The 13,713-nt window shown below is 44.6% G+C and overlaps 1 protein-coding gene across 2 annotated transcripts in view; it reads left to right on the forward strand.

Annotated features, from left to right (window-relative positions):
* The window catches only part of HORMAD1 (HORMA domain containing 1), a 4,208,304-nt gene that overhangs the window by 723,370 nt on the left and 3,471,221 nt on the right, over positions 1–13,713 (forward strand). For both annotated transcript variants that reach the window (XM_044080054.1, XM_044080055.1), the window contains exon 4: positions 3,260–3,323. In XM_044080054.1, coding sequence (XP_043935989.1) covers positions 3,260–3,323 — 64 coding nt within the window. The remainder of the gene's footprint in view (positions 1–3,259; positions 3,324–13,713) is intronic.

Below are 13,713 nucleotides of genomic sequence, written 5' to 3' on the forward strand. Positions count from 1 at the left end.
CGTCTGGTACATCAATAAACAGGGGGGAACCAGGTCTTACCCTCTTTGCCGCGAGGCCATGAGAGTGTGGGAATGAGCGATTTCCACCAACCGCTTTCTCATAGCAACGCACATTCCGGGACGGTCCAACATTCTAGTGGACAGGCTCAGTCGTATTATCCTGACTCCCTACGAATGGTCTCTCAACCCTTGAGTTGCAGAGCAAGTATTTGCCCGATGGGGGCAACCTTGTTGCGATCTTTTTGCCTCTCCTTCAAACACCAAATGCAACGATTACTTCGCTCTGATCCCCCCTCCGGGGGAGTCCCCGAGAGACTCTCTAGTTCATGCTTGGCCTCCCGGTCTACTTTATGCTTACCCTCCTCTTCCCCTGATGTTGAAATTATTGCAGAAAGCCAGGCAGTTGGGGAGCAAGATGATCCTCATTGCCCCATTCTGGCCTCGTCAGACGTGGTTCCTTTACCTATGGTCTCACCTAGTGTATCCACCATGGATTCTGTATCCCCCCCCCTCCGGAACTCATTTCTCACCCTCTCGATCTTCCGACTCCGAACCTGGTCAACCTCAAGCTGACGGCTTGGTTGCTCCAGTTCCACTCCTCTTAAGGACTCCCGGGATCTCATCACCTGTCAAAGCCATTCTTGTAGCCGCTCACAAGCCTTCCACCAGGAGGGTTTATCGGAATAAGTGGAAACGCTTCACCATTTGGGCAGAACACCGTCGTTTAGACCCTTTTACAGCCCCAATAGCGTCGGTTCTAGACTTTCTAACCTCTCTCTTTCACCAGGGGGCTAGTTCTTCCACAGTCAAGGTACAACTTGCAGCAATCTCATACTATCACGTGGGGCAAGAGTCTGGCCCTCTTATCACTTCCAAACTGTGTAAGACCTTCCTCAAGGGTACCTTCCTCCTTAGGCCTCCAGTCAAAGAAGTGGTACCTCCATGGGATTTATCCCTAGTCTTACAGGCCTTGACTGGTCCCCCTTTCGAACCGGCGGCCACGGTTGATCTCAAATTTCTCTCTTGGAAGACAGCCTTTTTGGTAGCCATAACTTCAGCCAAAAGAGTATCGGAATTGCAAGCTCTTTGTGTCAAACCACCATATTTGGTCTTTCACCCGGATAGGGTTTACCTCAGGATCAATCCGTCCTTCCTACCTAAGGTATCTTCAGAAGCGAACATCAATCAATCTATCAGTCTCCCAGTGTTTTTCTCCAACTTTCAAAACAAAGGAGAGTACAAGCTGCATTCTTTAGGCGTACACAGACAACTACGTTTTTATATTCATAGAACTGCTGATCATAGGCAATCCGATCAGTTGTTTATCTCCTTTGCCAAAAGTAATTTCGGAAAGCCAGTTTCTAAAGTTTCTCTCTCTCGATGGATCTCGAGTTGTATTCTCTTAGCATATCAGAGCTCAGGAAGGCCTGCACCTCAAGGAGTCCATGCTCATTCTACTAGGGCCCTTGCCACATCTGCGGCCTTTCAAGCTAGGGTTCCGCTGGATGTCATTTGTTCCGCAGTCACTTGGGCTTCATCTCACACTTTTATCAGCCACTATAAAATAGATGTTGTCTCCCGAGGTAGGGCGTCCTTTGGCTCTGCGGTGCTCCGGACTATCCTTCCATGAAGGCCACCCAAGATTTAGGTAGCTGTGGACTCCATCCCAAAGGTTGCTGATAAATGAAGTTCCTACTTCAGATTAAGAAGTTATGTACTCACCATAACGTTCTATTTGAGTAGGTATCTTCATTTGTCTGCAACCATCCCCCTCTCCTTCCCCCTGACCAAAATGATCGTTCTTGTGGTTATTAGCATCTGTTCGCTTTGGGACACTTTTATCAGCTGTGCTATGGGGCAAACTTGATCTGAGGTCAGTTAGGGTAGGCAGGGGATTATGGATAAGTGGAGGAGCTAGGAGCTCGGATCTATGGTATGATAGAAGTTGCCGGTTCGGATCCGAGATCGGATCCATATCCCAAAGGTTGCAGACAAATGAAGATACCTACTCAGATGGAACGTTATGGTGAGTACATAACTTCTTATTGCACTCGTTGGATGTTCATAGACAACTACGTTTCTACTTACACAGAACAGCTGGTCATAGGCAATCAGACCAGCTGTTTATTTCATTTGCTAAATCTAATTTTGGGAAATCAGTTTCAAAAGTCACACTGTCCAGGTGGATTTCACAGTGTATTCTACTGGCATATGAAAGTTCTGGCCGGCCCGCACCCCAAGGTGTCCACGCCCATTCTACTAGGTCAATTTCCACCTCTGCTGCCTTTCGTTCTAGAGTCTCATTGGATGAAATTTGTTTGGCAGCCACTTGGGCTTCATCTCATACCTTTATAAATCATAATAAGTTGGATCTGGTCTCCAGAGGGAGAGCATCCTTTGGCTCTGCAGTGCTCCGGAACATCCTTCCATAAGGACCTCCCAAGATTTAGGTAGCTGGGGACTCTGTCCCATAGGTTGATGCCCAAATGAAGTTAACTACTTCAGATTAAGAAGTTATGTACTCACCATAACGTTCCATCTGAGTAGGTAAAGTTCATTTGGCAGCAAGCGTCCCCCCCACCTTCTCCCTGACCGTCGGATGTTTATATTACTCTTTGTCATCTGATTGTATCGAGGTCAGATCATACACTGGCTATTTGGTGCAGGTCTTGCATTAGGCAAACTCGATCTGAGGTTAGGTAGGGATGGCAGGGGATTATGGGTAGGGGGAGGAGCTTGGAGCTCGGATCTCAGCTGTTGGAAACTGCCGGCTCGAATCCGATATGGATCCGAAGACCCATAGGTTGCTGCCAAATGTAGTTTAAGATGGAACGTTATGGTGAGTACATAACTTATTTGCTGAAGAAGTGTGCAGTTTAAGCAATGTTTTGATCAATGTACTTTTACATAATTAATATCCATCCCTTTGGGACTCATTGGCAGATGGGGCTTGTCCAGCAGGACACATTCCATTAATACAATTAACTATTTCTTGACAATTTCAAGTTCTGTTGACACTGTATTCATGGGATCTTATTATTGTCAGTGGTAGTCATCATCTTTATTTTCAGAGTTCGCCAGAGCATTTCATATTGTTGACAATGTGGTTTAAAAAGCACACACTGTAGTTCAGCGAATATTTCTGTAGCTCATATTTGTTGTCATGTTTTGTAGCATACATAATGGCTTAACTATATCAAGTCTAACTGAAACATTACCTGTGTTTTTCTACTTCTTACTTGTGTACTCTTGTTTTTAGATCTATGTGTCAAAATTCTTAGAGAAGATAAAAATTCCCCTGGGTCTACTCAGCTGGTGAAATGGTAGGTAACTTTAGAAGTTTTGATACAGAAGTACAAAATGTTGCAGCACTTGTGAAAAATATTTAAGTGCTTGGGACTGCATTCCCTGAGCTAGTGAAAGACTGTGTATACTGAGGCATTTTTAAAGTTCCCTTGGTTAAGATACCATGAGAGGTATATAACTTGTGCTTGGCAAAAATAGAAACATTTCAGCACATTGTCAGATGCATTGTAAGATTTCTATTTCTTTTGGGTTAATATGTGTGTTGTATGACGCCAGAAAGGGAAGCTTGTAAATGTCTTTGAACACACATTTCTTATATGGAATTGCTATGATGACACAATAAAGGAAGGTTTGTAAATGTTTTTTATATACACATTTTTGTGTTTTGCCAAATTCTTTGTGGTTGACTCTTCTTTATGTATGCTCAGGAACTTTTGCTTTTTAGGGATTGATGTGTACAGAGCATTCTTTTTTTCTCAGTCTTATTAAACTGAAATAGATGACATTGTGATCTGTAGTGAGAGTAGGGACCAGGTTGGGTTGAGGAGACCCTGGAGATGTGGAGATATGCTTTAGAGAGGAAAGGAATGAAGGTCAGCAGGACTAAGACAGAACATGTGTGTGTGAATGAGATGGAGGATAGAGGAATGGTGAGGATGCAGGAGTAGAGTTGGCGAAGGTGGATGAGTTTAAGTACTTGGGGTCAACAGTTCAGAGTAATGGTGAGTGTGGAAGAGAGGTGAAGAAGAGAGTACAGGCGGGGTGGAATGGGTGGAGAAAAGTGTCAGGAGTGATTTGTGACAGACGGGTACCAGTAAGAGTGAAAGCGAAGGTCTACAAGAGGGTAGTGAGACCAGCTATGTTGTATGGGTTGGAGACGGTGGCATTGACATAAAGGCAGGAGTCAGAGCCTGAAGTGGCAGAGTTAAAGATGTTAAGAATTGCACTGGGTGTGACAAGGATGGACAGGATTAGGAATCAGTGTATTAGAGGATCAGCTCAGGTCGGACGATTTGGAGACAAAGTCAGAGAGGCAAGGTTGCATTGGTTTGGACATGTGCTGAGGAGGGATGCTGGGTATATTGGGAGAAGATTCTAAGGCTGGAGCTGCCAGGTAAGAGGAAAAGAGGAAGGCCTAAGATAAGGTTTATGGATGTGGTGAGAGAGGACATGCACGTGGTTGGTGTGACAGAGCAATATGCAGAGGACAAGAAGAAATGGAAACAGATGATCCACTGTGATGACCCCTAACGGGAACAGCCGAAAGAGAAGAAGATTAAACTGCAATAGAGAAGTGGTCAATATGTTGGACTGCTATATAAGTTTAGAAAGATTGACATTGGGCAACTGATTTTTGATAATAGAGCACAGAAACATCCAGCAGAATGACTTATGCAACAGAAAGTAGAAAGGATTGTGGCCAAGCTTGGAGAGCCTATAATAAGAAAAAATAACCAGAGATCCTGTAGAGGCATTATAGATATTTCAGCAATTGTATGAAAATTTGTAAAAATCAGAGGAATGTGGAAATCAAGAAAAAGCACAAATGGAAATATTTATGGAAGACTTAGGTATGCCAAGGTTAAAGGTAGATGAGGCTCAACAATTAGAAGGAGGTGAGATAAAAACGATGATGTATAATCAGAGTGCGGAAAAGTCTCCTGGAACAGATGGTATTCATGTGTACGTTTGGAAGCTTGGAAGGAAGAAAATGATAAAGATCTGGAAGGTTTTGTTTAACGGTGTAGCTGATGTTGTCTTTTTCATTTTTCCTTGACCTGTAGGTTTCATATCCAACCTCAGATCTGACTCGGCCGCTTTCAAAAACTTAGGCTGCAAAGCTTGAGCTCCTCCTCTACCCATAATCCCTCATTACTGCTCAATATCTGATTTGTTTGGCTTCTGCTACATACCTACAATCAACTGCATTACTAGCTGAGTTAAGTACAAACTTGCAGTGTTAAGGATTGTACTGCATTTTATTTTTCTGTCTATTTAATTATTTCATTGAATGTTGTGGTCTGTGTCTCTCTGTAGTTATTTTTCTATTTAATTGTTTCTTAGAATACTGTGGTCTCTCTCTCTCTCTCTCTCTTTCTCTCTCTGTAATATATTTTTCTATTTAATTGTTTCATATAATACTCTGGTCTCTCTCTCTCTCTCTCTCTCTGCAGTAGTGGGGGCTATTGTGTTTCACTTCATTGATATTCAGTGTTAAACTCTTAGCCTAGAGGGTTTCTCTGTATTTATAAGTGTTAGTCACATATCTTTGAATGTATTACTGCTCAATTTCTGAGTAGTTTTGGCTTCTGCTACATACCTACAATCAACTGAATTACTAGCTGAGTTAAGTACAAACTTGCAGTGTTAAAGATTGTACTGCATTTTATTTTTCTGTCTATTTAATTATTTCATTGAATGTTGTGGTCCGTGTCTCTCTGTAGTTATTTTTCTATTTAATTGTTTCTTAGAATACTGTGGTCTATCTCTCTCTCTCTCTCTCTCTGTAGTTATATATTTTTCTATTTAATTGTTTCATATAATACTCTGGTCTCTCTCTCTCTGCAGTATTGGGGGCTATTGTGTTTCACTTCATTGATATTCAGTGTTAAACTCTTAGCCTAGAGGGTATATCTGCACTTATACGTGTTAGTCACATATCTTTGAATTTATTACTGCTTAATATCTGAGTTGTTTGGCTTCTGCTACATACCTACAATCAACTGCATTACTAGCTGAGTTAAGTACAAACTTGCAGTGTTAAAGATTTTACTGCGTTTTACTTTTCTGTCTATTTGTTTCATTAAATAGTGTGGTCTGTGTCTCTCTATAGTTATTTTTCTATTTAATTGTTTCATAGAATACTGTGGTCTCTCTCTCTCTCTCTCTCTCTCTCTCTCTGCAGTTAGTTTTCTGCCCTCCCTCCCTGTTCTTGTTCTGGCATTAATTTTGGTGGCTTTGGAATAGCCCGCCCCTCCTGTAAGTTTGTGTTTGAACACTCTTCCTGGGTCTGTCTCATTTGCTCACTCAACCTAGTACAGTGAGATCATATTTTGACTTCAGACACTCCTACCAGTCCCATCTGTTCAGCTCTATCCCAGCTCTATTCCAGTCTAGTGTCACTAGCTCATTCTACCTAATACAGAGAGAACATTTATGAAGGGCAAACCACTTGGGTTCTTAAGTTTGAATTATCTTCTGTTTCTCCTTTTCCCTTTCCACTTTACAAAAAAAAAATCTAAGCTTGTTGCCTGCATTTCCTGTAACTAGTCTAGTCCAGATACAGATTTACTGTAATCAGGACTGTTTGTAAGCTGCTGAGCTCACAAAGCCTTTCTGTGTGTTGGAGGGAAGCTTTCTAGCTTATCAGTGGGAGTGGTAAGCACTGGGTAGCCTATCTACCACAAGAGTGTTTTTTGGCGCAGAAATTGTAGTTTATTGGCTGTTTGGCAGTTTTTTTCTATCTCTTTCAACCTTCTGGTTTAAAAGCCCGCATTTGCACTTGTTTCCCACCTTTCCTTAACTAGTCTAGTCCAAATACAGATTTGCTGTATCCAGGACTGATTGTAAGATTCTGATCCCCCCTCCCACACCCACAAGCCTTTCTGTGTTGGAGGGAAGCCTTCTAGCTTATCAGTGGGAGTGGTAAGCACTAGGTAGCCTATCTACCACAAGAGTGGTTTCTGGCCCAGAAATTGTAGTCTATTGGCCGTTTGGCAGTTTTTCCATCTCTTTCAACGTACTGGTTTAAAAGCCCACATTTGCGCTTCTTTCCCATCTTTCCTGTAACTAGTCTAATCCAGATACAGATTTGCTGTATCCAGGACTGTTTATCAACTTCTGAGCCTCCCAAGCCTTTCTGTGTTGGAGGGAAGACATCTAGCTTATCAGTGGGAGTGTTAAACACTAGGTAGCCTATCTACCACAAGATCCAGGTACAGATTCTTAGTTTTAGCACTTGAATTTGCTTATTCGTTCTCAGCATTTGTTCAGAACCTGTTGTTAGCACTAAATAAGCTACACAACAGCACTCAACCTTCCTCTTTACCTAGAGAAAACAGTTTTTGTACTTACTTTTCTCACTTGCTTAGAGAAAAACAGCTCTTATACTTTCCATACTTGTCTAGAGGAAAGTAGTTTTTTATTCAGGCATGTCCAAGGTTCAGCTCCCAGTGTTCTCTCCTGTCTATCTGATGAATCTGGGCATCTTGGGGCAATGTAGCAATTGCCTCAAGTACACAGACAAACCTTTCCTCCTACCACCCAAGAACACAACCTGTGAGAGATGCACTATTTTTAGCTAAACTGGAGGTAAAGCTCTCTCCAACCAAGACTGAACTTGACAGTCAAGAGGAGAAGGTAAACACTTGCACCACACCACACTCATCACATAGTCCCACTGAACCTACACCACCAAAATCCAACATAGAAACACAAAAACATTTGCGGAGGCTCTCAATAATAATCTATTCAAGCAACAGAAACCTCCAAAGCAGAAATGCAAGCAACCTCCACCCCCCCCCCAAACACAACCCAAATGACACATAGCCCACCGACTCGGTGTGCCAATAAACCACAGCCCATAAGGCAAAACAACGTACCAAACACACTAGTCATAGGTGACTCTATAGTCAGGCACACAGATGTCCCACTCACCAGGCTAAACAAGGAGAAGTTTGCTGTCAGCTGCCTGTTGGGTGCCAGGATCCGTCACATAACCCACACATTCAGGTCACTCCACAACAAGTACAAATATGACTCTGTCATTGTCCATGTTGTTGTGAATGACCTGAGACATACCTCCTTGGACTACATGAAAAGAGACATGGAAGAGCTCTCTGATCTTGTATCCCAAGTAGCATCCTGCCATTGCCCAGAATGATGCCACAGTACACAGACAAAATGATTGACTTCAACAGTTGGCTAAGCTTCTAGTGTCTTTCTAAGGGGATCCAGTATCTGTCTGCCTGGGATGGCATGGTCGACAGACCATGAGGCTTTGCCAGAGATGGCCTGCACCTGTTGCCCCTGGAATTCCGGATACTGGCTAAGTGTCTTTCCGCCCCTATAGTGCCTTTTTCAGGCAAGGTTCAAATGACAAATTCACCACCTTAACAGGAACAGGCAAGCAAAAACTGAGGGTAATGCTACTCAATGCTAGAAGTCTAAATCTCAAAATGCACTCACTCGAGGCACACCTTAAAATGGAGAACTTCGATATCTGTGCAGTGACTGAGACCTGGTTCAAGGCTGTAGGGAGCACCCTTGCATTACCAGGCTATACCTCATATCACACTTTTCGGCCATCTAACCTGGACCAGAACACCAAAGGCAGATGTGTGTCCATATTCATTAAGGATATCCACATCTCCAGGCTAACTGCACAGCATAATGCATCCAAGGTTATTCAAGTGCAACTAACTCTGGGCAAAACTGCAATCCAAATTGTAGCATGCTACAGATCCCCCACCATGCTCCAGAAGTCCCACTCCTCTTTTCTTAATTGCTGGAAAATATTAGGGTTCAACCAAACACCCTAATAATGGTCGATTTCAACTACCCCACCATTAACTGGGAAATCAATTCATGTACCAACTCCTTCACTCAATGCTTTCTGGAATTCATAAATTCCAATGCCCTGAATTAACTTATCCCCACCCCCATCAGGGGCAACAGTATCCTAGACCTAGTCATTACCAACATGAGTGACCAGTGTTTCACACGTGAAGTCAACTCCTCGTTAGTCAGATCCTACCATAAGCTAATCACCCTAGATATCCATATCCAGTCCCCACCCACCATTAAAGAAACCATGGTAAAAAATTTCTCCAAAGCCATCCTCATGCTTGTTAAGACAGAAGTGGCGAACTTCATGACACCCATGCAGATGAGCACTACAGTTACGACTGCTTAATCCTACACATATGCACTCTATAAGCACTTTCACGAGTGCATGGCTCTTGCTATCCCAAACAGAACCAAGACGCTATCCTCCAAAAAAATGGAAGCCACCCTGGTGGTCCCCTGCCATAAACAAATTCTACAACAGAAGGAAGAAACTAATGCAAAGGAGAGTAAAATCCCATGAGTGGAGGAGCTCCCTGGTCAACCTCAGTAAGAAGCTGAAATCCCTTATAAGATCCACCAAAACTAGCTACAAAAACAAAATCACCACTGATTCTAAGGGCAACCACAAAGCATTCTATAGCTATGTGAAGAATCTCAGTGGCAACACCCAAGTCTGCTCTGAGTTACAGCAGAATGGCACGAAAATTACAGAACCAACTAATATTGCCAACATCCTGGCAGATAGGTTCAGTACTAACTTTACCCCCCTCTCACCTCCTAAAGGGCCCATATCTACACAGGAAGAATGCAGAGTCCCTGTAATCACATATATGCAGGTAAAATCTGCTCTCTCTAAAACCAAAAACACAGCATCCATGGGACCGGACAAGATCCCAGGCTGCGTTTTACATAAACTTCAGAACGAACTGGCTCCCCACCTAAGCACCATGTTCAATCATAGTCTCACGTTAGACTTTGTGCCCACTGAATGGCGCACAGCAACAGTTATCCCACTCCACAAAGGGGGAGACACCACTGATGCTGGGAACTATCACCCTGTTAGCCTGATGAGCCTGGTCTGCAAGGCCATGGAACGTATCATCATGGAACTCATAAACAAAGACATTGGTAACCTCCAAACTCTGGACCCTACCCAGTTCGGGTTTGTGAAAAGCAGATCATGCCTTGTGAACCTGATCAACTTCTTTGAGGCAGTCACCAAAGCTGTAGACGAGGGTAAGGTAGTTCACACAGCCTATCTTGTCCTCACCAAGGCTTTCAATAGCATCCCCCATTATGGAATTATAGCTAAACTCTCTAAACTAGGTATAAATCCCTACGTCACAAGATGGGTTGCCAACTGGCTCACTGACAGAGCCCACACTGTAAACGTTGCAGACTCCAAATCTGACTTCAAACCAGTGACAAGTGGAGTACCACAGGGTTCAGTCCTGGGACCTGTCTTGTTTGGTATCTACTTCTCTGAAGTACAGGCTAATACAGAAGGCCTCTGGCTAATGAAGTTCGTAGATGACTGCAAACTAGGAGCCATAGTCGAGTCCCCAAATGATGTGGACATCCTACAGAAGGGCCTCATTGAAACAGATGCCTGGTGTCAGAGTCATGGCCTCAAGCCCATTGCCAAAATGTGCATTGTCATCCCCTTTGGGAAAAACTCTGTACCCATGAACTACCACATAAATGGCAGTCTACTTAACGCCAAATGTGTGATAAGAGACCTTGGGACCCAGGTGGACAGTAGTCTCTCCTTTGATAATCACATCGCCACAGTAGTCAGGAAATCATTTTATGTGGCACACCTCATCACAAAAGGGTTCTCATTCCGGAAAAAAGAGGTCATTGTTCCCCTCTACTCAGCACTCATAAGACCCATTATAGATCGCAACGCCCCTTTTGCAATTTACCTCACAAGACATCTGCAGCAGCTGGAAAGGCCACATAAGTACCTCACAAAGAGGATTATTGGCCTCAAACAGATGCCCTACACTGACCATCTCAAAAAGCTCCAGCTTTACTCTGTAGCATATCACCTACTCCGAGGAGATCTCTGCCTAACATATAAAACTATGTTAAACCCAGAGCTGTTGGACATGCTACACCTTAAGAAATCCCAATCCCTCCGAGCTACACGCTCTAGGGGCCTAAACTTTGTCACCACAATAAACAGGACATGCTGGAGGGATAGATTCCTGTCCCAGAGACTTCCTATACTCTGGAACAAGCTACCCATCTAGGTCAAGCAAAGTTCCTCATTAGCACTCTTCAAGAAGAATCTTGATGAGTGGATTGGGAATAGGAAATACACCCCGGGGATAACTTCTGTGTCCCTGCTCGACGGGGCACTAGAAATTAACTTTCTTGGGTGGCGTAAGCCAGGAAACCTTGTTGGCTAGGCTTGCTTAGGCCCTTGGGCCGATAGTCTAGTACCTACCTATGAACCTATTCCCCAATTACCTCAGATCTCATTTGCCGCTCTTAGGCGAAGCATAGCAGTCTGCTGACTCGAGCTCCTTGGGAGAAGTTTCAGTTAAGTTGCCTGACTTTCTTGTGCAGTTTTTCCTTTACTGTTACTGTCACCTACCTCCTAATCTGTGTTTCTGGTATATAGTATTAAAAAAAAATCATAGTCTGGTGTCTGCTGGCCTCCTTTTGCTCCTTCTTTTCCAGGGAATCTCCTCATTGGGGTATTCTGGGAAGACATCAGAAGAGATCTGGGGTTCCAAAGGTTGAAGCACTTGCAGGCTTTTCTGGGCCGATTGTCCCGGGATTGGCAGGAATTGTTCTTTCCCTTTTTTCTTTCTTCTATTTCTCTTTCTTCCTTCCCTTATTTTTGTAGGATGTCTGAGAAGCTTTGCACTTCCTATGGGCACAAGATTCCCTTGTCTGATGCCCACAGGGAGTGCTTATATTGTCTCTGCTGGTCACCTTGAAGCCTCGTGCTTCATCTGCGAGGGTTTTCACCAGAGAGCACTGGCTGACAGGGACAAATAAACTCATTTTGAAGGATCTTTTACCTCCTTCGATCCCGTCTGTAGGTTCTTCTTCTTCAGGGATTCATCCACCCTCCAAGAAACATAGAGAAGACAGGGAATGCAGAAAATGTTTCCCAGGGAAATCTACTTCCTCATCTTCAGACGAGCCTCCAGCCAAGCCTTGTAAGGCGTGAGATCCCAGACCCTCGGGCCTGAGTAAGTCTGCCCAGTCCTTTCCTCCGCTGTGAGCTCATTTGCCTTTGGAGCCTCCTCTTCCTACCACAGGGTCTCCCCATAAAGAGAGAGATCTCTGAGGATTTCATCCAGGCCACCTTCCACAGCATCATCTGTCAGTTCTTCCCACAGCCTTTCTGAATCAGAGGTGGACCGATTGATTAGGCAATTCCTTCAGATGCAGATCCAGGTCAGGGGTCTTACCAGCCCCGTCCACTACCTGGACCATGGGCAGACAGTCACCTTTTAGAGGTTTAGCTCCTTCTCCAAACTGACCTACTGCTTTGGAACCCCTTGGATCCGAATGCCCCAAGAACTGAGGTGAGAGAGCCGATAGTGGATCTCTCTTCGACTGCAGCACCTTCCCTGATTCGCTCGGTCCTGAGGGGTTGATGTTGGCTCTGAAGTTTTTGGAGCTGTTACTCCCCTCGGAGTGTCAGCGTTCGACACCTCAGCCCTGGCTTCCCTCTCAGTCGAGTGCTGATGGTGCTTGGCGATCCTCTGTCCTAGTAGTTTCGGCTCCGAGAGGAGGGTCTTCGGCATCTCCAAACCATTTTGCTTATGAGGTGGTGGAGAGGGTTCTCTCCATGCCCAAGAGATCCTCGACAGCCACTCTTTCGTACCCACTTCTCACCCCCTAGGAGACTTTTTCTGAGACCTCACCACTGCCTCCCTTAGGACAGTTGGCCCTGCAAAGCCTGCAAGTATTTCTACCGTTGGAACCCCAGATCTCTTCCATCTCCTGGAACACCCCACTGAGGAGATTCCCTGGAAGAGAAGGAGCAAAAGGAGGTACCTGGATTTCCCAGAGGAATCTGTAACAGAAGGCACCAATTTCAAGGAAGGGGAAGGGTCCCTCAGATCTCCACCTGAGGATATCTCCATCTGAGACATCTTGGAAATCCTGTACCAAAGAGGTGGATGGTTTCTCCCCCAGAGGAAGTGGTGTTCTTGGAGTCTTCTACATCTAGGGTGCCCCCCCCCCCCATGCCAATGCACTCATCGACCTGGTATCAGGCATGGTGTGGAAGGATCTGGATACTGTAGAACCTAACCCCAGGCATGCAGACAAAATCCGTAGTGCTCTTCTGACTGACCCCATTGGTCTAAAGGAATCCCTGTAGATGACATGGTGGTTGCAGCAGCCACCAAGAAGGAGCTGGCCCAAGAAAGCTCCACTGTCCATTCCCCTGCTAAGGAGTGTAGGGCAATGGACAGATTCGGCAAAAGAGTTTACGGCTCTTTTACCTTCACCCCATGAGCCTTAAATTACCTTTTTCCCATTTTACTAGGCTGCAGTCAAGTCGGCACGTAAAAATCTACTGCCAATCATTAGCGGACCGGATTTCCGCTGTGGCGACCCCTAACTGGGAAAAGTCGAAAGACACAGCAACAGCAGATGGATTTAATCAAAGAATCTCTAGCTCGGTCCCAGAGTCTCTGTCTGATGAGGAGAGGAAATCCTTCTCCTTGAGGCTGGTCACCCTACAGTCAATTTCCAGGGCATCCATGAGGTTAATCTCCCATGCGGTTCTGGAATTGTCATTGGGTGCCATACCTGGATGCGGCTGTGTGACTTTGCAGAACCTTTCAAGGCATCTTTCTTCAATGC

The sequence above is a fragment of the Protopterus annectens genome, chromosome 8.part0, assembly GCF_019279795.1.
Source record: "Protopterus annectens isolate FY-2018-M chromosome 8.part0, PAN1.0, whole genome shotgun sequence".
NCBI classification, from domain to species: Eukaryota; Metazoa; Chordata; order Ceratodontiformes; family Protopteridae; genus Protopterus; species Protopterus annectens.